This window comes from Rattus norvegicus, chromosome 1, assembly GCF_021556685.1.
Source record: "Rattus norvegicus strain SHRSP/BbbUtx chromosome 1, alternate assembly SHRSP_T2T, whole genome shotgun sequence".
Classification (NCBI taxonomy): domain Eukaryota; kingdom Metazoa; phylum Chordata; class Mammalia; order Rodentia; family Muridae; genus Rattus; species Rattus norvegicus.
Window position 1 is genome coordinate 176,777,986 of NC_141534.1, and position 26,354 is coordinate 176,804,339.

Consider the following 26,354-nt stretch of genomic DNA (forward strand, 5'->3'; position numbering starts at 1 on the left):
CCCTTAGATGCACTCATGCATGTTGCATGCTTACTCATGAGCACAGGCTCACAATCAGCTCTCTTGTCAGACACTGACTCCCCCCAGGTGTCTCCCAAAGATCTGGGGCTCAGAACTGAGACAGACATAGCCAAGAGTTCCTCGGGGGACTTACTGTTTAATACTGTTGGGGAAACCTGTACAAGAGACATCGGGGGTGATTTTTCTTCTCTAACTATAACTGGGAGTTTGCAGTAGTCAAAAAGAGAGAGAGAGAGAGAGAGAGAGAGAGAGAGAGAGAGAGAGAGAAAACAACAGCAATGATAACTGGGCTTCTCTTCTGGGGAAAAAGGGAGAAGGGAAAGCCATGGAATTCAGGGTTGTCTGAGGAACTGCGACTCCTGATGTCCAGCCAAGGACCAGGGAAGGGCAAGACTAGGACTAGGGTCACCTTAGGATACTGAAGAATTCCCTAACACTGTGAGTCTTCCCAAAGTCTAATCTACCAACACATGAGGGTCTCATGGATGGTAGTGAGACTGCCATCAAAGCAGGCATTCAAGACCCTTAAGTGATTCTGTTTCCCATTGTTGAAATCACAAATCACAACCCTTAGCAGGCCCCACATCTGACCGAGGCCTCCTTTTCCTGCCCAGAAGGCCTTCATTTGTCCAAGCCTTGGCTTCCTTCGGGGCTGTCCGAAGCACGAAGCCCTCTCCTGCCTGAGTCTCCTTCCATGCTCTCCAAAGACCTTTCCTCTATAGGACAGTCACTTGCCCTTCCTGTAGTTCTACAGTCGGGCTCCTAGCAGCTTGGTCAGCATGACTTAGCAGGATGCTGGGCACAGGGCAGGCCTTCAGACAATGTGTTGAGCTAGGCTGAACTAAAATTATCCTCCAGGGAAAAGTACAGTTGTAATTACAGGTAGCTGGAGTGGGGTGCAGGGGCAGAGGATGCACAATGTTTTAAGCATTTGGTTCAATTCCCTAAACCACACATATAAAAGAGGTGAGACTTCTGGGTCACAGCTATAGTTCCCGTTTTAAAGCCGAGAACACTGCAACTGTTCCTTTCCATAGCACGGGTCCACTTAGCTATGCATGGGACTAGCCTCATGCACATGGTCCTGAATGAACCTGGAACCCTGGCTACCTTCTCACACTTCGCTGCCCAAATCCAACCCAGGCATCCTCTAATCCAGCCTACGAGACACCTTAAAGAAAAACCTACTTTTACACTGTGTTATGTTGGTGGAGCCGTCAAAGTCGGTGGTAGTATTTCCCGGGCAGGAAACACAATTATTTTTTCCAAATTCAGGCTGGTATGTTCCCAGTGGGCAACGGATACATCGGTGTGTGGTGGTGTTGTAGAAATGCCCAGGCGAACATTGAACTGTGAAGAAAAAGACTATTTTTAATCAAATCCTCCAAGGTTTATGAGATAAATTATTATGCCTAGATGAAATACAGTTTTCCTGGCAAGCCAGGATTAATCAACACTTGATTCCCTCAATAGCCAGAGTGAGAGGTACTCATACCACTCAAAATAAGGAACATGAATATGGCCAGGCAGCAGTGGTCATCAGTTAAATCTTCAGGGTGGGAGCAATTAGGACACCAACTAAGGCTGACTTGGCCCTCCCTTGGGAGAAGCAGGGAAATGTGACTCTGGAGGGGGCTGGTGGGGGTAGCTAAGCCACTGAGATAGAGGAAAGGGGGGCAGGAAGTCTGTTTATAAAACCTGTTCACTGCTACCCAATTATCACTCTTGTGTGAGCGGCCTTGGTGGCTGGGGAGAACTAAAGCCCTGTCAGGGGCAGCCTGGACTGGGGAATCACGTCTTCACTAGACGCAGTGGAATTCAGGAGAGACTGGCGTTCCAGAAAGGGGCAAGTAATTACTCACCTCTGGTTTCACAATCATGGAAGGAAGTGGCTCCCAGATGCTTAGTAGGAAGACCTCCTCCACACGGGAGGCAAGATGTACGGCCCACATCAGGCTGAAAGGTGCCCAGGGCACAGGGCTGGCAAGGGGCAAATCCATCTGCTGAATATTCACCCGGCTGACAAAGGCCTGCGGGGAGTATGGCCCTGGGTGAGGGAAGCTCCATGGGAGGCCATTCCCACCTCTCTGCACAAGACATAGACCTTCATGAGGCCTGATACCCCGCAATGACTTCAGCTCAGTGAGAAGCAACCAGCCATTCCCACCTGGATCCTCAGGAGATGGGTAAGTGCCTGAGGTTTGCACACAGACCTACAGAGCCTCGTGCACAGATGGGTCTCTGCTTCGAGTGGGAAAAACCTGGTGTGGAGCTTTGACCTGCCCCTACCCAGGGACTAGAGTGAGGGGACAATTTCAGCCATAGAGTCAATCTGATGATTAGACATGGAAGGCCAACCCCTCCTATAACAGCATGAACGGACTAGAAGAGTCTCCCATTTCATCATTTCTTCAGTTGTGTCTTCCTACGCTGAGCTGTGCCCTGGAGGATCCCAATCAGCCTACCAAATCCAACTAACTTGCCCCAGGTTGTCAGAGCGTCCCTCTGGAGATCAGGGAAGGAATCAGACATCAGTGAAAGACCCCTAGAAGCTCTTGTTCTTGTAGGACGCAGCTTGTCAGTAACAAGGAGCTCTACAGAGTCTGTGTCTTGTAAAACCCAATTCTCATTTTTTATTTGTGAATTTTATATTTTGATTCCCTTTTTATTGATTAGTTTTGTGACAGCATGTATCTAACGTATTCTAATTACTTTCTTTTGATCCACTTTTCTTTCTATTCCACTCTTATTAATACTGGTTCCTCTTTTAGACTCGTGAATTTGCGTTTGGTTTGGTCTAACCAGGCCGTTGAGACAGAGAGATGGCTGAGGTCTCCGGTGTGCATGTTTACAGGGTGAAGAAAGCTTATAAATATAACGTTTACACTGGTCTGTCAGTATCTTCTCCATCCTTTTGTCTTTATTTTTGAGACAGGGTCTCGTGTAGCCCAGGTGGACCCCAAGCTCACTACTTAGTCAAAGATGACCTTGAACTCCTGATCTTCCTGCCTCCGCCTCCCAGGTACTGAGATCACAGGGTCTGCTATTACAGTGCTGGAGCGCAAACTCTACCAACTGAGCTGTGCCGCCATCTTCCTTTATTAGCTCATGTGGGCATCAGCCCAGTGTGTCTGGTGCCAACCCAAGCACTAAAGAACTAATAATGAACCAACCCAACGTGGTCCCTGCTAAAGGGAAGACCAAGGTCCAGTGTACATCTTCCAGTGTCTTTGGGGTGCCACCCCACCTCAATCTAAACAATGACACTGGGACTGGAGGAGTAAGAAGGGACAGACAGAATCCTTACCTCCACAGTCAGATACATTCCAGGCTTCTGAGACTTTTAGGGACCCAAGATTTTCTGGTCTTGGGCATGGTTCACAAGTGACTTGTCCTTCCTCATTTTGGAAGGTTCCGTTTGGACATAAAATGCAGCGTTCTTGTGATCCATCATAATACGTCCCAGCCCTGCAACTGACTAGCCAAAGCGGGTCAGTGTGGAGACAGAGGCCGAGGAGGATGATGAAGTGAGTGTTAGAGATGAAGGTGTTAAGATGAAAATGGACACATGGACGCACTCCCCATGCAAATCCCTTGAAGATAGACTGGGCACTGTCTCTGGGTTCCCTATTCCTATTGACTCTGTCTAATAGGTCTGTATCTCCCTACACTAGCAGGAACCATGGCTACCTTACTTAGTTTGTAGCAAAAGCACTTGATGGTGAAATGGTGGGTTTGGGTTTTTTTGTTGTTGTTGTTATTATTGTTGTTTTTTGTTTGTTTTAACTTCTGGATTATCCTAGTTTACAGGGTTATCAAAGGAGTATAAAGGTGAAAGTTGCTCATTCTCTCTCTCTGTCTCTCTCTGTCTCTGTCTCTTTGTCTCTCTCTGTCTCTCTCTCTGTCTCTGTCTCTTTGTCTCTCTCTGTCTCTCTCTCTGTCTCTGTGTCTCTGTGTGTGTGTGTGTGTCTGTGTGTCTGTGTGTGTGTGTGTGTGTCTGTGTGTGTGTGTCTGTGTGTGTCACCTGGAAGAATTAGGGACTGCGTCTAGGGCCTCACGCATGCCAGTCAAACAAAGCTACCTACAGGTCCAGCCCTGAGGGAGATGTTCTGAATTCTTCCTGGCAGGATCCTGCAAGGCTTCCTACAGGAAGCCATATTTGAATTAGACATTGAAGGTTAGAGAGGATTTCCCCAGTAGAAATGGGGCAAGTCACAGGGGTTCTTACATTGGAACAAAAGGAAGAGAGAGAGCTGGATAGGTCAAAGGAGTTCCTGAATTCCAGACACTGGAATTTATCCTTGGGGAGAGGGGGAACCACTGGAATGAGGAATCCCATCAGAAGTCATGTTTCTGAAGCTCCCATTTTGGCCTCTGAGGTCAGTAAGGTCTTAAGGTTCTTATAAAACAACATACTTCAGATATGCCATAAAATGCATAGATCCTTGTAAATATTCCAGAAAGAATAAGCAATAAGAAAATTCATGACTGTGCTTCTGATTGGTGGTTAAATAAAGATTCTGAGGTACTAGTTAAATAGGGATTTATGCCCTATTCTATGACATGTAAATGAAGCAAATATAACCAATTTGGCTTGCTATTTCAACAGTCAAACATCATGTAGCTGTCATTAAGTACATACAGTAACATAACACCAAGCCAGACAACGTGTTACCTGTAACATGTCATGCATTCCTTAGCATAACCCTGGAAAGCAGGTGACATCACTGGCTACACCTTACAAAAGAGAGCCTAGGAAGAGGGAGCTAAATATCGTGGTCCAAAGCTTCACAGCTAATGTGTAAGATAGATCTTTGGAGAGATTTAGAGCTTTGAATTCAAGAGAGGGCTTTCCCTTGTGTAATGGTTAGTGCCCTGAACTCTGAATATAGCAGAGGAAACAGTAGAGACAGAAGCTCAATTCAGGGTGTTGCTAAGCAGCTAAGAGTCTGACTAGAACAAACACATTCTCTTTTAAACGTAAATCTTCCAGGAAATATAATCATCGTCATCATCATCATCATCATCATCATCATCTTCATCCCACAGTTCAGAGTCAACTATTATGCATCTCAAGTGTCCATACGGAGAATGTTCATTTCCACCCTATCCTCCGAGTGCAGTTCGCATGTGTGCAGGTCATATGTGTAAGTGTAGGGTTAAACATGGCGGATGATCTGTTCAGTAATCAAAACATTCATTGCTGGGTATGATAGCACGCACCTTTAATCCTGACTCTCAGGAGGCAGAGACAGATAGATCTCCCTGAGTTCAAGGCCATCCTGGCCTTACACAGCAAGTTTAAGACCTACACAGTAAAGTCTACTCTCAAACACAAACCAACAAAAACAACAAAAATTCTTTACTACTCACTTTTCATTATTCTCTCAAATTATGACTAAAAATGAGGCTTTTGGATCAGAATGAGGCCATGGACTATTTTGGGTATTATTTACAGTTATAGATGTACTCAAGCAATAAAATTTATATTTAAATTTAACACTTTTTGTATTGTTCGTATTTTCTCTTATAATATTTGTAGGTTGTTTTTATATGAGTTTGTGATGTTTTAAAAACGTTTTATTTTATGTATATGGGTGTTTCGCTTCTATGTATGTGCACCTGATACTTGTAAAGTCCAAAAGCAAGTGTCAGATCCCCTGAAACTGGAGTTATAAATGGTTGTTACAACCATGCGGGTGATATAAATCAAACCTGGGTCTTCTGAAAGAGGACCCAGTGCTCTTAACCACTGAGCCATCTTTCCAGTCCTCCCAAAAGTTTGTGATTTTGTTTTTTTGTTTTTTTTTTTTTCTTTTCGTTTTTTTCGGAGCTGGGGACCGAACCCAGGGCCTTGTGCTTGCTAGGCAAGCGCTCTACCACTGAGCCAAATCCCCAACCCCGATTTTGTTTTAACTGAAATCTTAAATGCGAACCTACCTTGCTTCCTTGGCACTCGTATTATAATGGGTAAGATACATCTGTCTGTGGCAGAGTCTGTATTTCAAACTTACTTCCTACATACAGCCTCATTGCAATACCCTCTGCTTTCACAACCCTAGCCCATGTCTCATGAAAGGCGGGGCTCAGTTATATAGAGACAAAGCATTCGTGTGTCATGCTGTCTCAGCTGTCCACCCCAGTATCTATTGTGACCTGGTGAGTAAGAGAACAATTCTTTTCTGGATTTCTTCAGCCAAGCTGTCATGGAGACTAGCAGAAAGCAAATCAATGCTAGCCTGCCCAGAAGGACTCTGGCCCGAGCCATTCCCATTGAAAGTTGGCTGTTGGCTAGACCCAGGTTAAAACCATAGTTCCAGTGGCAGAGTCAATCCTTACCTAGAGGCAGATCGATCGGCATGGTTAGTTAGCATCACTGGTTCCTCTGGAAGAAAACATGGTGTCCATGCTCAGGTCTAGCCCTGCATCTCACTGAACAGAATGGACACAGAATTGTCCAGGTATGCTCCACCTTGGAGCTATTTACCCAACTCCCAATCCTTGTCAAGGTTCCGCTTGGAGAGGCCTCACACTACTCCGTATCAGTTGGGATTTCTTAACCCATCAAAGGGATGAATGCTACATCAGCTGCCCTATGGCCAAGAGGGCCCTGCCTGCTTCACATAAACAACGCGTTTTGCCAGTCAAAATTTCCAGAGAGAAAGACCTAAGGAAACAATTCATGCCACACCCCTTCCAGATACATTTGCTCTTTTACGAGGTAAACCCGAGTGAGCAGGGCTGTCCTGACGCATGCCTGGGAACAGCGGAGTGCACATGTGCCTGGTGGTACCTCAATCGAATGTCCCAGTTGCTTCTCTCTTCCCCTTGAGTGGCCTGCTTGTGTCACTGCCCTCAGACAAAGGAGGCAATTGCCCCCAGAACACTTCACCGTCACAGTAGAGCTTTTGTGTACTGTCAGTGACCATTAAAACCCCATTCTCAAATCCTGCACAGCTGTTTCTCCTCCTCTTCAAAAAAGAGAAAAAGAAAGAGAGGAAAAAAATACAAGAAAGCCTTTCTGATGCAAAGGGGTAGAAACCAGCAGGGACCGGGATTAATGGTGACAAAGAGGCCTAAAGGCTTGCCCTCTTTTCAGGCTTGCCCTAGCCTTTGAGTATTCCAGGCTATGGGCAAACACTATGGTCTCTCTGCTGCTAAGAGGGTGAACCTAATAAAAGGGGCTACTCTCCAGGCCTCACGTTGTCTTCAGGACTGAGCCTTGACTTCTGAAGGAGAGCCACAGGCAGCCCATGTGGATTCCCAAGGTATCCTGGGGCGGCCGCTTTGTCCCAGCTCAGAGGCAAGTCCCAAGAGTCCCAAGGCAGCACAGTGGTCTCAGGATCCAGGTTTGAGCCCCCTTTAAAGGAGTGCCCCAGGATAACAGGGCATAGCCGCTCCTTAGACTGAGGGATTGCTTCTTCTCTGTCTTTGCGGGATTTGGGGGTGCACTCAGGGTTGCTGTCTGAAAACATCCTCATGATTGAGGACAGAAATGAGCCCAGCTGGACCCATCCCTCGCTGGGGACCCAGCTGTGTGTTATGTTCTTTTCCTGCCTGGTGAGGTGGGGCCAAAACTCGACTTCCTTTAGGGCGTCTCTTTGGTCCTCAATTTAAATTTCCCCCCACAAAAGCTGCATTTTGCCCTCTCTGCATATTGTCACTTGTCCTTGGGATATCTTTCTTCTTATTTTAACTCTTTTATATTATATTTATTGGGTACGGGTCAGAAGACTACTAGTGGGAATTCTCACCTGTGGGTTCCAGGGTTTAGACTCAAAAGGGCTTGGTAGGAGGCCCTTACCCAGTGAGTCATCTTGCCAGCCCCGTCCTTCAGTGGTGCCTGGGAAGAATCATTTGCTTCTTCATTTAATACTCTAAATGTAACAGTGTCTGCATGTATGTGCTTCAGTGGGTGGCTAGGAAAGATGGCTCTGGGTAGGGACTAAAATGGAAGGAGAGAAACAGTCTTCCAGTGAGACCACCTAACTGCAGAAGACTTGTGTCACAGGAACAGAAGGAAAGGGGCAGGGTGACTGGAGATGTATTTTAAGAGGCTGAAGCAGGAGAATTGCAGGTCAGCCTGTGCTACATAGTGAAACACCAAAAAGCAAGCAAGCAAACAACAACAACAACAAAACAACAAAAACCAAGCAATACACAACAAGCCAGACAGGTCATGTTGGGTCTTGAAGTCCCTGATAAAGAAGGCTTTACAGTGTGTAGAGGACCTGGACAGGCAGGCAGCCGACAGAATCTCTGTCTCTAAGCCATCTTTTGGCTGCTGTGTGAGAACAGGTTGAGGGCAGGAAGGGGAAGAACATTCAGCCTTCGAGAACAAATGGAAAAGAAGGGTGGCTTGGAACCAAACAATAAGAATGGAGGAGGTGACAGTAGCTGGGCTCAGGAGCCTACCTGCAGGCAGGCAGACAAGATTCACCAGTGGAGGGGTGAGGGCTACAGCATAGGAGATGGCCAGGAAGATTCCAGAGTTTTGACTTGAGTCACTGTATAAAGAGAAGGGCTATATGCTGAGGGGAGGAAAGGAAGGTTTGGTTGGGAAGGAGGAAACAGTGAATCTGGCCTCCATCCATCCATCCATTCATCCATCCATCCACCCATCCACCCATCCATCCATCTATCCATCCATCTATCCAAGTACTGACCTTGAGGGACACTACCTAAGCTCCCTGTGCTCTCTGAAACAGATATTGCACTTCGAGGGTTTACTAGGTGACTCAGAAGTGTAAGAAAAAAATTTCAGATTTCTGTATATTCATTTCTCCCTACTAAATAAGAAACAAGGCTCCAGTGGTTATAATGTGATGTAAGACTGGTCCCTTAGTCAACCCACTTGTCCAAGAGTCATGAGATAGTTGGGGGATGAAAGGTCTTCAAGAAAAGAGAATCAGCTGAGTGGTAGTGGCCCATGCCTTTAATTACAGCACTCTGGAGGCAGAAGTAGGTGGATCTCTGAGTTCAAGTCCAGCCTGAGTCGTAGGACAGCCAGGGCTACAAAGAGAAACCCTGTCTTGAACCACACACACAAAGAAAGAAAGAAAGAAAGAAAGAAAGAAAGAAAGAAAGAAAGAAAGAAAGAAAGAAAGAGGAAAGGAAGGAAGGAGGGAAGGAGGGAAGGAAGGAAGGAAGGAAGGAAGGAAGGAAGGAAGGAAGGGGAAGAGAAAGTTATAACTATCCCACAACTCTGGGGTGTAAAGGAAACGATAGACTGTATCTGGCCAAATAATCATAATTGATTATAATATCTAGTTTCTTTTTTTTTTTTCTTTTTCTTTTTTTCGGAGCTGGGAACCGAACCCAGGGCCTTGCGCTTCCTAGGCAAGTGCTCTACCACTGAGCTAAATCCCCAGCCCCTATAATATCTAGTTTCAAACAGTGACTAACCACCATAAAATCACAGACAGGCTGTGGATGACTCTTGAGAGGCCATCTGCACTGAAGGTTTACCAATGGCATAAGCACTGGAGCAAGACAGGAATGTGCTGGAGTAGGCCTGTCTCCTACCACTACCACTTGCTCTTGATCAAGTCATATCATGAGTCAAACAATCATGATTCAACCAGATCCAACAGGAGCATTAGCAACAAATGAAAAGTCTGTTTTAGAAATGGATTTACATCAGTGCAAACAACAATGAACGTTGCCAACTTGGACAGAGTAACCTGAAGAAGAAACTGGGTTTCTTTATATTAGGTTTATTTATGCTTATTTAATCTTTGTCTTATTCTACCTTTTATTATTTATTGCTTATACTAGCTGGTAGTACCAGACAACAGTCATAAATTCAAATATATATTGAGGAAACAGAGAAAGATAAATATATCACAGAGAGAGAGGAATAGGGAGTTACCATCTATCCATCCATCCATCCATCCATCCATCCATCCATCTATCCTCTATCTACCCACCCATTATCCTCCATCTTTCAATCTACTTATCCATCCTCTACCTATCCATCCATTATCTATCTATCTACCCACCCATCCATTTATCCATCAGTCTATCTATCTATTGTGAGCATGATGGGACAAGCAAGGAGAAGTCAATGGAGGGGTGGTTTGTTTCATGAGAAAGGTCATAGTTTGTGTGAGGTTGGCAATGAAAGAGAACTCTGGGGAAGTGGGGCAAAGAAAGAGAACTCTGTGGAAGTAGGGCACACTGCAGAACCACATAGGTAAGGAATGAAGGGTGTAGAATCCAGTACTAGAGAAGAAAAACAGGCCATGGATAAGCACATCTGCCTATGCCCCAACAGGCCATCCATTAAAACAGGAAGTAAGGTGGAGTAGGTGTTTACAGAATATGACAGGAGAGTTTGAACGGGAAGATATGAAGTTTTCATGCATTTCCAGCTGTCTGCGAACACCTGCCACACTTAATCTCAACTGTCAACTTGACAGAATTTGGAATCACCTAGGAGACAAATTTTGAATATGTCTGTGAGGTTGCTTCCTGAGATGTTTAGCTGGGAGAGGTGAGTGGCAGGATCAGAAATGGCTGGACCTATCCTAGCACTTTCTCTTTGCATATTCTGACCCATGTTCTTAACAAATGTCACCCTTCCTCCTAAATGTGCCTCTGAGCTTCTGTGCTCTCCTCTCCATCTGTGCCTCTGTGATATTAGTATCTCTTATGTGATATGCAGTAAACTTCTCAGCCAATCTTTCTGCCTATAGCCCCACCTCCTCCAATACGGGCAGGAAGATTTTTCTCAAGTATGCATATGCTCAAGACACTTCTTGATTAAATCTCTAATATAACTGTCCTGCTTGGTTTTTTGTCAACTTGACACAAATGTAGACCTACCTGGGAAAAGAGAACTTCAGTTGGAAAAATGCCTCCATTAGATTAGCTGGTAGGCAAGTCCGGCATTTTTTAAATTAGTGATTGATTTGGAAGAGTCCAGGCCACTGTGGATGTCATGCTTGGGCAGGTGGCCCAAGGGTATATAAAAAAAGTAAATTGAGGGCTGGAGAGATGGTTCAGCCATTAAAGGTTAGCCTAATAATCAAATAACCAAGAAAGCAAACTGAGCAAGCTACTAAGCCAGTGTTCCTCTGTGGTCTCTTCGGTTCCTGCCTTGAGTTCTTGACCTGACTTCCCTCATGATGAACCATGAATGAGACATATAAATGGAAGAAAACCCTTTCCTCCCCAAGTTGCTTTTAGTCGTGGTATTTATCATAGCAATAAAAACCCAAACTAAGACAAACACCATGACATCGAACGACACTGAAGCTCCTTACAGTGCATTTTAGGTCTTCCGGGGAGTGGCCATGCCTGCCCTTGAAGCTAATTACCCTACATGGATCTCCAGGTTCCTGAATGCTCTTCCTTGACCACCATCAACAGTACCTCCTTCCAAACTTGGCTTAGGCATCCCTCTTCGGGGAACACCTCTCTATCTGACCCTGCCCTATGCAACTCACAATATGACATCTCATTTTATCTGGAGCTCTTCACTACCCAGCGCAGAATGGACACTTGGCTCTATTTCCAGGTACGGTAGGAAGGAATGATCTCAGGGCTCTCAGGCCCTGCTCAGGTCCGCACACTGGGAGAGTCAGAAACACAGGCTCTTGATTCAGACTTGAATTTGAGTCCTGCCTCTGACATTTCACTTGCTGTTTGAAATTAGCGGGGATGGGGGTTATTTTTCTATGTCTTCTATTCTTATCTATAAAAAGGGCACAATATAATACAGACTTGTAGGGGTTAGGTGAGAAAATATACACAAAGCACTTAGCACAATAATGCTGACACACTGAAAGTAGTTGATAAGTGTCACCAGTTTACTTAAATTATATTCTTGCTATTGTTCAGACAGTCTCGCTATATCGATCCGGTTGGCTAAAACCTTTTAATCTTCCTGCTTTCGCTTCCTAATTCTGGAGTTTTAGGCATGTACCACCATGTCTGTCTTGCCAAATGTATTTCTTTTTTAAATATGTATTTATTTATTATGTATTTAGTGTGTGCAGCTGTTTTGTCTGCATTTGTGTCTGTGAACCATGTATATGCCTAATGATCTCAGGTGCCCTGGGACTGGGGTTATAGACAGTTGTGAGCGGCCATGTGGGTGCTGGGATCAAACCCGTCTTCTAGGAGATCCGGCTTGTAACTGCGGAGCCACCTCTCCATCAATCCCAGCCCCTCATGATCAACCCCAGGGTTTCGCTTATGCTCAGAAAAAAAAAAAAAAAAAAACCAAACAACTCTACCAGGAGTTACATACAGCTTTAGCCCAGGATCTGTTCTTTATAGAATGGAGTTGGTTTGTTTATTTGTATTTATATCTGTGTGTTTGTTTGTGTACATGTTCACGTGTATACATGAGTGTATAGTTGCAGGGAGAGGTCAGACGCCTATGTTGGGTCTCTTTTCCAATTGCTCTCTACCTTCCTTGTTGAGAAAAGGATTGCACACCGAGACCTAGAGCTTACCAATTAAAATCAACTGGCCAGCCCGTGCGCCCCCATGGCTGGCCTGATTCTGTTTCCCAGCACAGAGATTACAAGCAAATGTCACGGTGCATGGCTTCTTATGTGGGTGCAGGACATCAAACTCAGATCCTCATTCTCCCACAGCGAGCACTTTACTGACAGAGCCATGTCCCCAGCCCCAGAACTGCTTTTCTTTTCTGACATCTTGCTGAAGTTGATCACAGATGGTACAAAGGTTACTTGTAGAACAGGCTGCCCCTAAATGCCAAATTCATAAACTTTACTATGTACAAATGACAAGAAGAAAGTTTCCCAATTTGGTCAAGTGAGTCTTTCCTATGCTATAACTTGGGACTCTACATTTTATTTTTTTAGAAAAGTTTAAATTGTTTTATGTAAGTGTGTGCACATGAGCGTGTGTGCACAAACGTATGCAATAGTGCGGATGGGGGATAGAGGAGTACTTGTGGAGGCTTCTGTCTTTGGGACATTGATAGACTTGGAGACTGAACTCAGATCATCAGGTTTAGCGGCAAGATCCTGGCTAGCTCCTCCTTCACTCATGGAATCGTCTAGCCTGACCTGAGTTTTACTTTATTTTTTATTTACTGTTTTGTTTCAAGATAGGCTATCACTATGTAACCCTGGCTATTCCGGAACTATTTATGGAGACCAGGCTGGCCTCAACTGACAGAGATCAGCCTGCCTCTGCCTCCTGTGTGCTGGGATTAAAGGTGTGCACCACTATACCTGGTTAATATATTTTTCTGATCAGAGGTATCTCCCACCAGTGATATTTTAAGCAACTAAACATAGACTTCTGTATGGAATAATTTAAATGTTTAATAAAATATTTCAAAATTTAAAATATAAAAAATATTTTTAATTTTATAAATACTTTATTTATATTATACTACAATTTAATGTAAATAGACAAAACCTATAAATGTTCTTAGAAGAAGAAATATAAATAATTTAAGACAGTGTATTTTTCTTGATGATCAAAAAAATTAGTGATTTTTTTTCCTTACTGGGTTTGCAAAGATTAAAAGGATCAATGATAACTATTTCATGTCCTTGAGGATGTGGGACATTAAGGACTCAAGTGGTGCTGAAGGCATTGAGGGGGGATTTGGAAGGGTAAGTTGGCAATATCTACCACTGTTTAATATGCATGATCTTGATTTGACAGTTGAACTTCCAGAAACCTAGCCTTCGAGAATATCAGTATGTGCACAAAGAAAGCTAACCACAGCTGCTCTGTTTGTAAAAGGGAAGCCAGGAATCATGTCAATGTCTACTCACAGGGGCCAGGCTGACAGATGCCGATATATTAGATACAGGCTGGCAGTGTGGACTGTGTGAGGCCCTGGGTTGAGCTCCAGAATCATGGGTAGGAAAACACGCTGATTTCTACCCTGGAGTGAACTGGGCCTCTGCTACTGCCCTGAGGTCACAACCCCCCTCCCATATTCCCCTCCCTCATCACCCTGTGCTTTCTTCTAATACCTATGGGGTTTTGTTCTACTTCTTATTCCTCTTTCCTGTGTGTGTCTGAACCATCCCGCTTTGCAATGGGGCCTTCCCTGCCACATCTACATCGTGGAAAACGCAATCCCTCCCTGCTCCTCACCTTGCCTGGGATCTTTCTATTTCACTTCCCATGTGACTTGTTCTCCATATCCTTGTCAGCATTTGACAAATAATCTGTATCCTTGCTTAGGGAGTAGCTACCTGCTTCTTCCTTTTAAAATTATAAATGTCAAGAGGGCTAAGACTTTTGCTAGTCCATCTCCTTTACTGGAGTCCCGGCATCTACAATGGCACCTAGTATACAGCAGGAGCTTAATAAATGCGTATTGGTGAATAAATAGCACCTTACTTTTATATATGCTTAAAAGCGCATAAAAACAGCCCATTTCAACAGTGTTGAGAAGTCGGATTAGGCAGTAGTGGGGAGAATGCTCACTGTTATACACTGCTGTACCATTTGAAATCTCTACCACATCTATAATTAAAAAGAGAAGCACAAAGTTTCCAGTCAGTCTCCTTTCAGGTCATTCCAACACCTCTTGGGGCTCTGCTATGGTTCGAAAGATTCAATCTTCATTAAATATTAAGTATTTACAAGGTAAAAAATTAAGCTAAGGTCTTTAGAGGTGGGCTTGAGGAAGAAATTATTAGAATTATATGAATTCGGCTGGAGAGATGGCTCAGCGGTTAAGAGCACTGACTGCTCTTCCAGAGGTCCTGAGTTCAAATCCCAGCAACCACATGATGGCTCACAACCATCTGTAACAGGATCTGATGTCCTCTTCTGGTGTGTCTGAAGACAGTGACAGTGTACTTATATATAATAAATAAATAAATCTTTAGAATTATATGAATTCATAAGAATGGGACCCATGTGACTAAATACTGAATAAGAATAAGGTAACCAGGCCGTGTTGGCATACTCCCTTAATCCCAGCACTGAGGAGGCAGAGGCAGGGGGATATCTCAGTTCAGGGCCAGCCTGATCTCCAGAGTGAGTTTCAGGACAGCTGTGAAAACCTGTCTTGGAAAAAACAAACAAACAAACAAACAAACAAACAAAAGAATAGGGAGAATAACTTCAGGTACTCAGGAGGCTGAGGAGAAAGATCAGTTAAATCCATGAGTTCAAGGAGCCAGGACCACACAGTAAGACACTGAGAGAAAAGAGAGAGGGGGGGGAAAAAATCAGAAGCACATGTGAGCCCACATCTTCACCATCTGAGGCCATGGCCTCCTTGAGAGTATGACCAAAAGAAGGCCATCATGAGACGTGGCCCTTTTACAACTGATATACAGAAACATAAGCCAAAATAGACCTTTCCTTGTAAAGGTTCCCAGCCTCCGGTGTTTTAGTAACAAGGACAACAATAAACAGAAGCCGAAAATACTGTCTAACATGAACCAAGGCCTGTCCCGGGCTTGTCTCCACTGTATGCCAACTAGAGTTCATTGATCAGGAGTTCTCTCCTCCCGCCCTGAGCATCCGAGGAACTCGGTGGCCGGTCTTGGCTACAAGTGCCTTTACCTGCTGAACCTTCGCACAGTGTCCCAAGTCCTTTCAATCAGTATTCCAGACCCTTCTTCACCTAAGCCCACCTCACTCACAATTCCTGGGCTGTGTTCCTCCCCCGGGAAAGTCTTCCCTGTTGTCGCTGACTTTGTCCCAATATTAGGCACCAGACTCATGTAGAGTTAGGAGAAGCTCTTGGGAAACATACTGTCTCTCTAAGAAACAACCCCCCCCCAAAAAAAAAATTAAAAAAAAATTAAAAAGAAACAAACCCAACCAAATTTAGCTGACAAGCATCTCAGGGACACATTCGAATACCATAGGAACTTAACTGTACTGGGTGATCATAGGTCGTGGCCAAGAGACCCACGTCACTTAGTAAAGCCTTCTCCTCTTCTAGGGCCTTTGCTTCCCTGAAGAACACCCGTAACAGTACTGCTAACATGATCCCTGAGGGTCCACAGGCTTTAACACTAGTTTTCCTAAACTCTTGACTGTCCACAAAGTTTCCTTCATGAAGCCACAAGCCTTTACCCCCACAGGCCTGGAAAGGGAGGAGCTGCAATTCAGCTCCCAGAGACCAGAAAGAGGGCCGGCCTGCCTGTCCGAGAGCTCACTCCGCTCACCCTAGAAAGCAGGGCAGCAAGAGCCAGCTCTTGTCACTAATTTGGTATGGAGACTGGAACTCTGAGGACTCCAAATGAGAGCCAGCCAGCTGGGTTTATTGCCCTCTCTTCTTTTTTAAGAAAATCTGCTGGAACGAGAGTCAAGACTCTCTGGGAACTGGCCCCTGGTGTACAGTTACACTAGATCTTCTCTGAGCTTTGGCGAAGCAGCAGACTGGAGCAGTGGCTCACGCTGAAAGTTCTCCAGAACAAAGCTAGCTTCAGTCGTGCCCATGCAGAAACACCAGCCAACTTCCTCCCCCCTTTCCTAAGCTCCACCGCTTGGGCCCGAGTCTACTGACCCTTAAGAACAGACAGCAGCTTCTTCTCAGAGAATCTGGTTACTGAACCTAGCCTTACACAGGAGTGAAGCAGAGTTTGGAATTAGGCTACAAATTTCAACTTAAAACAAAAATCTACTGCTACTACTACTACCATTTGGGGGCATGCACGGGTACTGTGGGGTGTACATGAGTGTTCACCCAACTAGAAGGCAACTATACTGTCGCTCCCCAGATAACATCCAGACATCTTTTTCTTCGTTTTTGAGAAAGAGGATCTCTCACTAGGACCATAGGCAAGGCTGGCCAGCTAGCAAGCCCCAGTGATGCTGTCTCTGCCTCTCCAGTAGTGGGATTACAAGTGTGCACGGCCAAGCCCAGCTTTCTTTGAGTGCCAGAGGTCAAATTCAGGCCCTTGGGTTTGCACGGCACGCGATTTACCGCCCCGAGGCATCTCCCACCAATGAGATTTTAAGCGACCGGAACATGGGCCTCTGCATTCATTTTGTTGCCTGTAGGAGACAGATGCTGGTCCCTGCCCAGGAAGACTAGCACTAGATCTAAGGAGCTAGGGCACTGATACATTCCTAACAGATTAAGAACCAAGTCAATCACACTTATCACTCTACAGGGAGACTCCAACTTCCCTCTGTGAGTTCTTCAGGCAGTTTCTCTCGGAACTACACAGAGCAAATGTCACGTCTGACCATCCTGGGGTCTCTTGTCCTGGAGCCTCCTGATGAATTTAGAAACAATATTCGCTCTGAAACACACACATACACAGAGCAACGATACACCATGGAACTGACGCTGCTTGGAGTCTTGGCCTGAGGCCCAGGTGTCTCAAGGTGTCTCTGCGGCCTCTAGTTTTTGCCTTTGCACAACCTGTAGCAGAAAAGTAACTACAGAGACTGTGACCAGAGAGTGACCAGTGAGTGCAGAGAGTCTCACCGGTGCCCTGCATCCTGCCCTAGCCAGATAGCACTGCACTTGCCTTTTTTCTGTTCTTCAGTTCTACAGACATTGCCTACCACAGGCCAGCAAACCCGCCAGGTCTGAGGAAAAGTCAGGTAAGTCACACCTCAGCTCCTGGGGAGTGCCAGGGTTGGTGAATATAGGACAGCTACAGATGAGGGAAAAGCATCCAGAGCATTCTCTGGAGTGAGCCCAGAGTAGTCAGGATGGCCGAGCTCTTCCACTGGCATTCCGGGCAGGTCTGTCAGTAATCACGCCTTGGCTACTCACCACACTGGCTTTCTTCACGACCCTGGCCCACTCCACAGGTCTCCTCCTGCTGTCCCGACACTCGGGGGAACTTTTTAGCCACATCGAGGTCCGTGCCTGAGAGCTGCAGGTGAAACTGTTCCCTGTGGGCAGCCTTCTTGAGTGTGCGCACAGCTTTCCGCAGCCTCTTCTCTGTTCGCTTCACCACGCAGCTCAGATTGCAGGAAGCTGCAAAAATGGGGGACAGCAGCCATGGGGAGGGGGTCCTTGGGCTGCGGTGAGGATGTCCAATGACCCACCAACATCCCAAGTTCTCCAGAGCTGGGAACCTGGCAACCTGGGCAGCCTTCAATTCAAACACAAATTTGTGGGACCCAAGTGATAGTTTTGGGTTTTATGAAGTTTTATCAGGTTTGAAACCAATTTAGTGTAATTTGCGGGTGAAAAATCAAACAGGAGATACTTGAGTGCTTGTACTAGTTTCTGTCCCCACCCCCAGGAATGACGGGAAATGAAAGGCAAAGAGAGAAGGGACAAGCTGTGAGATGCCTGGCATCAGATGGCTTTCAGACCAACCTGTCACCTCCTTTTGGTAAGTTTCCCGTTCAAACTCAACCGTGATAAACATTTCCTTAGGGGCGTTCGGTCGGCCAAGGGCTCCCAGGACTTGCTTGCCAGGGCTGCATGTAAGGTTTGCGTAGTAGAAGCTCTCTTTTACTGAGCTGTGCCTCTCTGTATGAAGAAACAAAATGATCGGAAGCCAAGTCCTGGCAGAGGATTGAGCTGAGCATTTGCTAGCTCTCAGTAAACATTTCATTACAACCCTCTAGGGAGTGCGTGATTCACTCCACATGCTGAGCCATCGCCAGTCCCTCACTGAAGCTGGGACATTGTCATTCCTGTGTAACTTTACAGCCGAGCTCTTGAACATTCTTTTCACCCGTAAAGGCTGAATGTCTCCCACTGGCCGGCCACAGCAGAGAAAGAGAACTAGACAGATGGCTAAGGTGGGGGCATCGTCCTGGTGGTTTTTCTCACAGCCACACTGGGATAGCCCGAGCAGATGCTGAAGTCTCAAATGGAATGAGAGGAAAGCAACTGCTGCTTACATTCAGCTGACCTTGGTGCAGCTCCATCCCCGGGGAGCGAGAACAGACACCAATGGTGTCTCATGTTATAACCACAAACACCCCATGGCACAACGATTGTACAGAACCAACCACACGGTAACCGAAACCGTCTAGGGCAGCGCTGAATGCTTGCTCTAAGTCAGCCTTTGTCCGTCCCTACTCTTGACTGTCGTGGTAGCCCAGAGGCCCAGCACTTCTGCTGAATCTGTTGACTCTCAATGGAGGAAAAACTACCGAACCAAACTACAAAGCAGGACGTTTCCACAAAACCTATTTGCATGTCTTGGGGGGGTTGTTTGGTTGGTTTGGTTTTTGTTTCGTTTGGTTTTTCTGTTTTTCGAGACAGGGTTTCTCTGTACAGCTCTGGCTGACCCGGAACTCGCTCTGTACACCAGGCTGGCTTCGAATGTATAGAGATCTGTCTGCCTCTGCCTCTGCCTCCTGAGTGCTGGGAGTAAAGCATTGCCACCACCAAGCTAATTCCATGTCTTTTTAAAACATACTTTATTGAACTAAAGGTGATCTGTGCCCTAGTCTTTAATTACAAAGCCAGAGGAAGAGACAGATTCATTTTCTACCTGTATTTCCCCCAAACATATATTTTATAGTTTTAAAGCGTATTTTTACTTTTGTACATATGTCTATGGAATATATGTGTATATGCCACGTACGTGCAGGTCTTAAGGAGGCCAAAAAATGGCATCAGATGCCCTGGAGCTGGAGGTACAGGCCGTGGAGAGCTGCCCAGCACGGGTGCTGGGAACCAAAGCTGAGTCCTTTAGAAAAGCAGTCGACACACTTAATCTTTTCAGTCCTATTATATAATTCTCAAAGAGCTAACTCTGGGCTTAAGTAGACGTTAACATTGAACTTATTTTCCTTTCTTTCCAATCCCTACATTAAAGCTATTTTTACATAGTTTATATGTTGAGTGTATGTTTGTGTGGGGGGCACACACGTGCCATGCTCACACGTGCCACGCTCACACACGCCATGTGGGGAGAGTGCATGTGGAAGACAGAGAACAGCTTGCAGGAGTCAGTTTTCTCCCTCTACCATGTGCACGGGGCTTGAGGATCAAACTCAGGCTGTCAGGCTTGGCAGCAACTGCCTTTACCAACCGAGGCACCTCGCTGCCTTAAAAACTACTTTTATCTATTCATTTTGTCTTTAAAGTTCCCTCCGTGCTCCAGACTGGCCTGGAACTCACTATGTACTCACGACTGACCTTGAACTCGCACCAATCACCCACCGTATTTAGCTTGAAAGCTTTGTATTTTAAGGCAAGCTTAGATTTACAGAAAAGTACAGAGTTCTTACACACCCTCCTCTCAGCTCCCCCTGCTGTTAATATCTGATTTCAATGCTGGTCCAATCTAGTAAGTAAACTCTAGACCAAATCTATTTCTTTTTTTTTTTTTCTTTTTCTTTTTTTCAGAGCTGGGGACCGAACCCAGGGCCTTCCGCTTCCTAGGTAAACGCTCTACCACTGAGCTAGATCCCCAAACCCCCAAATCTATTTCTAAGTAATACTTCCTTGTGCTGGGGAGGCCATTCAGTGGTTAAGAGCCCATACTGTTCCTTCAGAGGCCCAGAGTTTGATCGTCAGCACCCACACTGGTGGCTCCTGAGAGAGCTGACATCCCTGGGCTCTGCAGGTTACTCTTTTAGGGGAAACCTAGGTTTGATTCCCAACACCCACAGGATGGCTCAGAACTGTTTGTAACTCCAGTTCCAAGAGATCAGACACTTTTTCTTCTGCCCCCTTGGGCATGAGGCACATATGTGGTACACAGATACACATGAAGTCAAAACACCCATACACATAAAATAAAATAAGAAGTACTTTCCTAATTTAAAAGTACAAAAAATTGACTCAGCCCTAAACAGCACACGTCTGTCACTGGTGAAGGCCCAGGGGACATCTTGAAAGAGGGGGTATAATGAATCTGAGAGAAGGAAGACAGAGAGGGCCTGTGAAACACTGTCTTCCAGCCACCACACAGCCAGTGCCATCGTGGTTGCACAACAGCTGCAGCTACCAGCACTGGGGCTGCCAACTGTCAATCATGGGTCAGAGAGGGTCATGGGGCTCTATCCCTCCCTACTAACTGTACGCTGATGGTTCTGGGGGGGGGAGACAACAGCCATTCTCTTCAGCTGTGTACCCACTGATGAGCCCAACAGCTTCCAGTGTTTAGCTCCAAACCCATGGGCATACAAATGGCTCTGGTTAAACTCAGTCAGTCACAGAGAGAAACAAAAAGACGCAGATGTGGAAAATGGACTTGGAGGAAAGGGAAGGTGATAAAGATGGGAGGGAGGTAAGAGAGTGCACGGGTGTCGGTAATCAGAATGCACTACATCCATGTATGAAATTTTAAAAGAACATGTCTAGTAAAAGTTACAGAAAAGTGTGAATATGGAAAGAGAATATGAAAAATACAGAATTAAAAAAAAAAGTCAAAATCACCCAGCATTCTCCTACCCAGATGCGATGACTACTGATGATACAGTCAACTTTCTGGAGCTTCCGCCTTCAATGTTAGGGGTTTTCAATATACAATTTTGATTAGATGTATAGAATTTGCCATCTCTTTTTTGTTTGTCTTTGTTTTTGGAGACAGAGTTTGTCTGTGTAGCCCTGATTGACCTAGAACTTGCTCTTTACATCAGGCTGGCTTCGAACTCAGAGATCCGCCTGCATCTGCCTTTCTCTGCCTCCCAAGTGCGGGGGCTAATGGCGAGGGCTAGTGGCGCATCACTACCGTCACCCAGCTACTATCTCAGCCATACAAGAAGCCATCTTCCTATCTCACTCGAATTATTTGGATGCATATAATTAATAGGTGTGTGTGTTCTATGCACTGAAATGCATCTTGCTTAGTCCCCGGGGAGCTGTCAAAGTAGCTAGCATGAACTTTAGGTTAATTTGAGGGTAGTCTGGGGGGAAAACTCCTCATCTACGTATGTCTCAAATTCTCTGAAGCTCCAGAAGTGTTCTCTGAGGTTTGGATGGAAAGGAAAGCTAGGGAAGAAAGGGGCACACTAGATATGCTTGTTTTGGCTAAGCATAGTTATTCCTAGATAGCATTTGTTCTGCCACAGCCACTGGGACCACAGTTCCCAATCACCATAGCAGCAAGAACACTGGACATCCCATCTTTGTTCTCCAATGCTATCATTCCTGAGTCAAACCCTTTTTTCATAGTGTATACTTCAACCCTATTCTAAGATTAAAAACTTCAACCCAACACAATCATCAGTGGCTGATTCATTTCAAGCCCCATTGACTCACATGATTTCCAGGGTCTCCCCCAGAGCTTTGACGATGACCTCACGAAGGACCTCCTATAGTATAACCCCAGAAATATACAAGGTTGGGGCAAGCTCTGCTCCCCTCCAGAAGAAAGTCCCTGCAGATTCTGAACAACTCGGCACCATCTGACATGTGTGTGCATCAGCTGGGTAGCAGTCTCCGTTCAGCCGGTCACAGGTCCCTTACCCAGCGTGCAGGCAAGTTCCTTGTACCAGCCATGATTCCATACCTGGTAATGCTGGTCGCAGGCCCTCGGGAGACAGCTTGGCCTTTTGCAAACTACACTTGCCTTCGTTTAGCTTAAAGGTTACACTTGTCCTGACGGTGACGACATCTTCAGAAAGAAATAAGTGACAGAAATTATCTTCAGAGCAAAGGAAGAGAACACCCAGTGGGTGGTGATAAGCTCCCACTGGCTGGGTCCCCACATGGGCCGTAGATGATGAACCCCTCTAACCTTTGAGATGATCCAATAACAATTTGGATCATGAAGTGCCATTGCCTTGCACAAGTTCCCCTGGAGCCTCCCTTATCTCAGAAAGAGATGGACCCAGTGTTCAATTGTAACAGAGAAAGGGCCCAAAGCAGTCTCCATAGTCAGATGAAAGATGAGGTCATTTCTGTTCCTTTCTAAGAAGAAAGTCGAGTATCCTCCAGCTCAAATCTCGATCAGGTTGTTGAGGGAGGTCTCTTCTATGTGTGGCTTCCCAGAGAGGATGGGACTGAGGGAACTGCAGTTCAAATGTGGCTATCACTACTGGGATCTGGGGTGGAGTGAGTGCAGAATTCTGTTCTCCCAAAATCATTCTTAACTATATGTAGGGCTGGAGCCCATGCCTCTAGTTGAAAGCCCTCTGATTTGTAAAACCATCAGCATGTTCTTAACCTTCACCGTCTCAGATTTCGTCTGTTAAATGCATAGTTAAGCACCTGTGTTACCAGGATGTTGTAAGGATTAAACGAGATAATGGGCCTAATATCCATAAGAAAGGACAGCAAAGACAGTGCTTGAGGCTCTGAACTCAGACTGCCTGCTCAAATCCTAGTCCCTCTTATTTCTTATCTAAGTTACCCTGAGTAAGTTCTTTTTCCCCCTGAGCCTTGGTTTCTTTGGATAATAATAATAATATAGTTTTATTATTATTATTATTATTATTATTATTATTATTGATGTAGTCAAATATGGTAAACTCACTCCTATAATCCCAACACTTGGGGAGCCGAGGTAGGAGGACTATTACGAATTCAAAGCCATCCTGAACAACATAATACATTCCAGGGGTTACATTACAAAGTGAGACCTGTCTCCAACATATATATATATATATATATATATATATATATATATATATATATATATATATATATATATAATTTTTAAAATATATATTTAAAATCAATGCATGGAGTTTCAAGTGGATTAAATAGCCTACTCTATGGAATATAGTGTATAGTAGCTGGAATATTTTAACTTCTAAACCACCATCTTGCTTGGGATTTCAAACTTTGGACATCTTTATAATAAAGACGTCAAGATATAATGTGATTTGTGATTTGGACAGACTCATATAAATTGGCAAATGTGTCCTATCTGGGAAGATGATGCCTTCAGAAAACACTGGACTTGTATTTAGCCCCTTGACTAGGGACTAAATGGTTCAGGTCTCTTTCTTGAGATGGAATCCCACTTGCCCTATTCTGTCCATGCCACCTCAACCAATGTCATGTGTCCCAGGCACGGTCCCTAGTGGGCCTTTAAGGTGCTCTAGGATAGAGGGAATTCAAGATCCATGAAACTGTTCTCTCTAGAGCTCTGTGGACCTCTTGTCAATATGGTGACCCACCCAGGCCGACCAGGGCTTCCAAGCACACAGGGGACACTCGGTGAGTATGGTTTCCACAGATGAGTTAGGTATCAGACACCACAGCTATGGGCAAGAACACCCCGTAATATTCTCACAGCATCCAGATAAGAAAAAGGCCAACAAGACCACCCCCATGAAAGAAGCCCACTAACCACAACGACCCCTGCAAGAACACAGTTTGGTAATTACCCCCAAAAGCAGAGTCATTTGATTTTTGCTGTCTGCTTCTGAGAGAGGGAGAGCCGCAGGTGACAGAGTAAGCCTCTTGCAGTCCTGACAGACAGAACGTGGAATTGTCAGAACACATAAGCAAGATGACAGGCTATCCTGATAGCAACTAAAGTCACCCCCACCCCACTCCACATAGGTCACTACAAAAATACCCAGGACATGGTCTCTCAAAGCACAGGCCTCTGGTGGTTAAGCAGTTATCTGGTCCAGAACTAGAAAGCCCTTTGAGTACATCTAACATCTACAGGCCCTGCCATGAGAACCTTCCCAGGGATGTGTGTCACTCACCTGACGAGAGGTGAATGCCAGAATGGCATCTTAGGAAGCACCTGTCTCCTCCACCACTTTTACCACAGTGCAGGGACACACGGGGTGTCGTGCTAGTGGGCAGGACGCCCTTTACTTCTAGACAGGACAAAACACAGGCGCTTGAGGAAAACAAAGCACGTACCCAAGTGTGAAAGGAGTGGAGCTCACCAAAGGCCTCAAGAAAAGAAGGCAGAACTGACCTCCCTCCCCAGCCCAGTCTGGCTGGCATAAGCCTTGCCTCCTATGAAGGTCAGAGAGGCAATGTCTGCTGTGTGCTCATGCAGAGAAGCAGCCATGATGCAGAAGGACTCTCCAATCTATGCAGAAGCACAGAGCTAAAGGTCAAGGAGCCTGCGAAGTATCTCCTGTTTTTGGACTTGTTAAAGACCAGCCGCCGCTGCTTCAGGGGAAGGTGCCCTTTAGGCCCAGTGGAGTATGCAAGCACAGTCTCAAACCTCCAGACTCAGGGTGACCCTGTGGCCACATGGGAACTATCGAAGGATGGAGCCTCTTACCCACACAGTCTTTTTTATTCCAGTGGAGCTTGTACCCTGGATGACACTGGCACTCATAGCCACCCACTGTGTTGACGCAAACTTGCTGGCAGCCTCCGTTGTTGACGCTGCACTCGTTGGTGTCTGCGGAACAAAAATGGTCCCCTGTCGCAAGAGTACATCAAGGGCTGACTGCCCCTCCCTTAAGGTGGAAGCAGCAGATGAACCACATGGTTGACAGACAGTCATCTTTAGGGACATGTACTTGACGCCTGCTGGCTTCACTCTGCACACTCCCTGCTGGCATGTGCCTTGGTTGAGAGGTTTTAATCATGGACAGGAATGCTCAGAAAGGGAGTACACTATTTGCAGGTGTACTCAGACCCCTTATGGGCTTTGAACTTGAAACTCCATCATATCAAGGGAGACAGACAATGTTAAGACTCCCTATTTGACTGTTTCCACAGTTGAGAAGAAAAACAGTGAGAATCCACATTCCCATCAACTTGGGGCTGAACCCTAACTGGAAGGAGGCTCCCAACCAGGTTGACATCTGTGTGTCCCCTGGGGTCTCATGATAGGGTAGAGTAGAAGGTATGCTTTTAGTTGTGCCAAGAATGTGGAGAGAAAGAGAGAAGGGAGACACAGCCATCTACAGCAAAGCACCATTATCTGTCCGTCTCAAACATGGGGCATGAGAATTGGCAAGAAGTATTTCAGCCGGCGGTCCCTAAATCCCACAGATACTTAGAATCACCATGGAGACCTTAGACAAGTTGTTCTGGAGTCTAGGTCTGATCTCAATGATGGCTGATTGCCAGGAAAGGAAAGTGAGGGTCAGTTTGCACTGATTTATATATACCACAGCCGACTTGACCATAAGGGTATGCATGACACATGAACATACACTGTTAAATGGGCACATAATGACGAGGGAGTCAATGTCCCCTTCTGGACCCAAGCCCTAACTGAAGGGCTTGATCCAAGGCTTTGCAGCCAGTGCCTGGGCAGAACAGAGCTACAAGTTTCTGGGTGCCCTGACAAGCCTCTCTGAAGACAACCACATTATCTTCAGCAGGAAGGCCAATGGCATATTGTCTTAGTTCCTGCAAGACTCTCCCATTCTCCAAATATAAGCTCAAGTCAATTCACTGATGAGTCCACAGCTGACAGAGCTCAGATCTTTTGTACTCCATTGTATAACCAATGTGCTAGCAGGGTAAATAGGAAGTGCTATCAGGGTAAATAGGAAGTGCTAGCAGGGTAGATAGGAAGTGCTGGCAGGGTAAATAGGAAGTGCTAGCA

At 45.6% G+C, this 26,354-nt stretch overlaps 1 protein-coding gene across 5 annotated transcripts in view; it reads right to left on the reverse strand.

Moving 5' to 3' along the window:
- Positions 1–26,354, reverse strand: part of Scube2 (signal peptide, CUB domain and EGF like domain containing 2) — a 69,217-nt gene that overhangs the window by 10,747 nt on the left and 32,116 nt on the right. For 2 of the 5 annotated variants that reach the window (XM_087582392.1, NM_001427604.1), the window contains 8 exon segments: positions 25,071–25,193; positions 24,535–24,651; positions 24,205–24,288; positions 22,380–22,484; positions 18,278–18,433; positions 17,723–17,929; positions 1,884–2,051; positions 1,210–1,371 (listed from right to left, as the gene is read on the reverse strand). In XM_087582392.1, coding sequence (XP_087438518.1) covers positions 1,210–1,371; positions 1,884–2,051; positions 17,723–17,929; positions 18,278–18,433; positions 22,380–22,484; positions 24,205–24,288; positions 24,535–24,651; positions 25,071–25,193 — 1,122 coding nt within the window. 5 annotated transcript variants of the gene reach the window in all.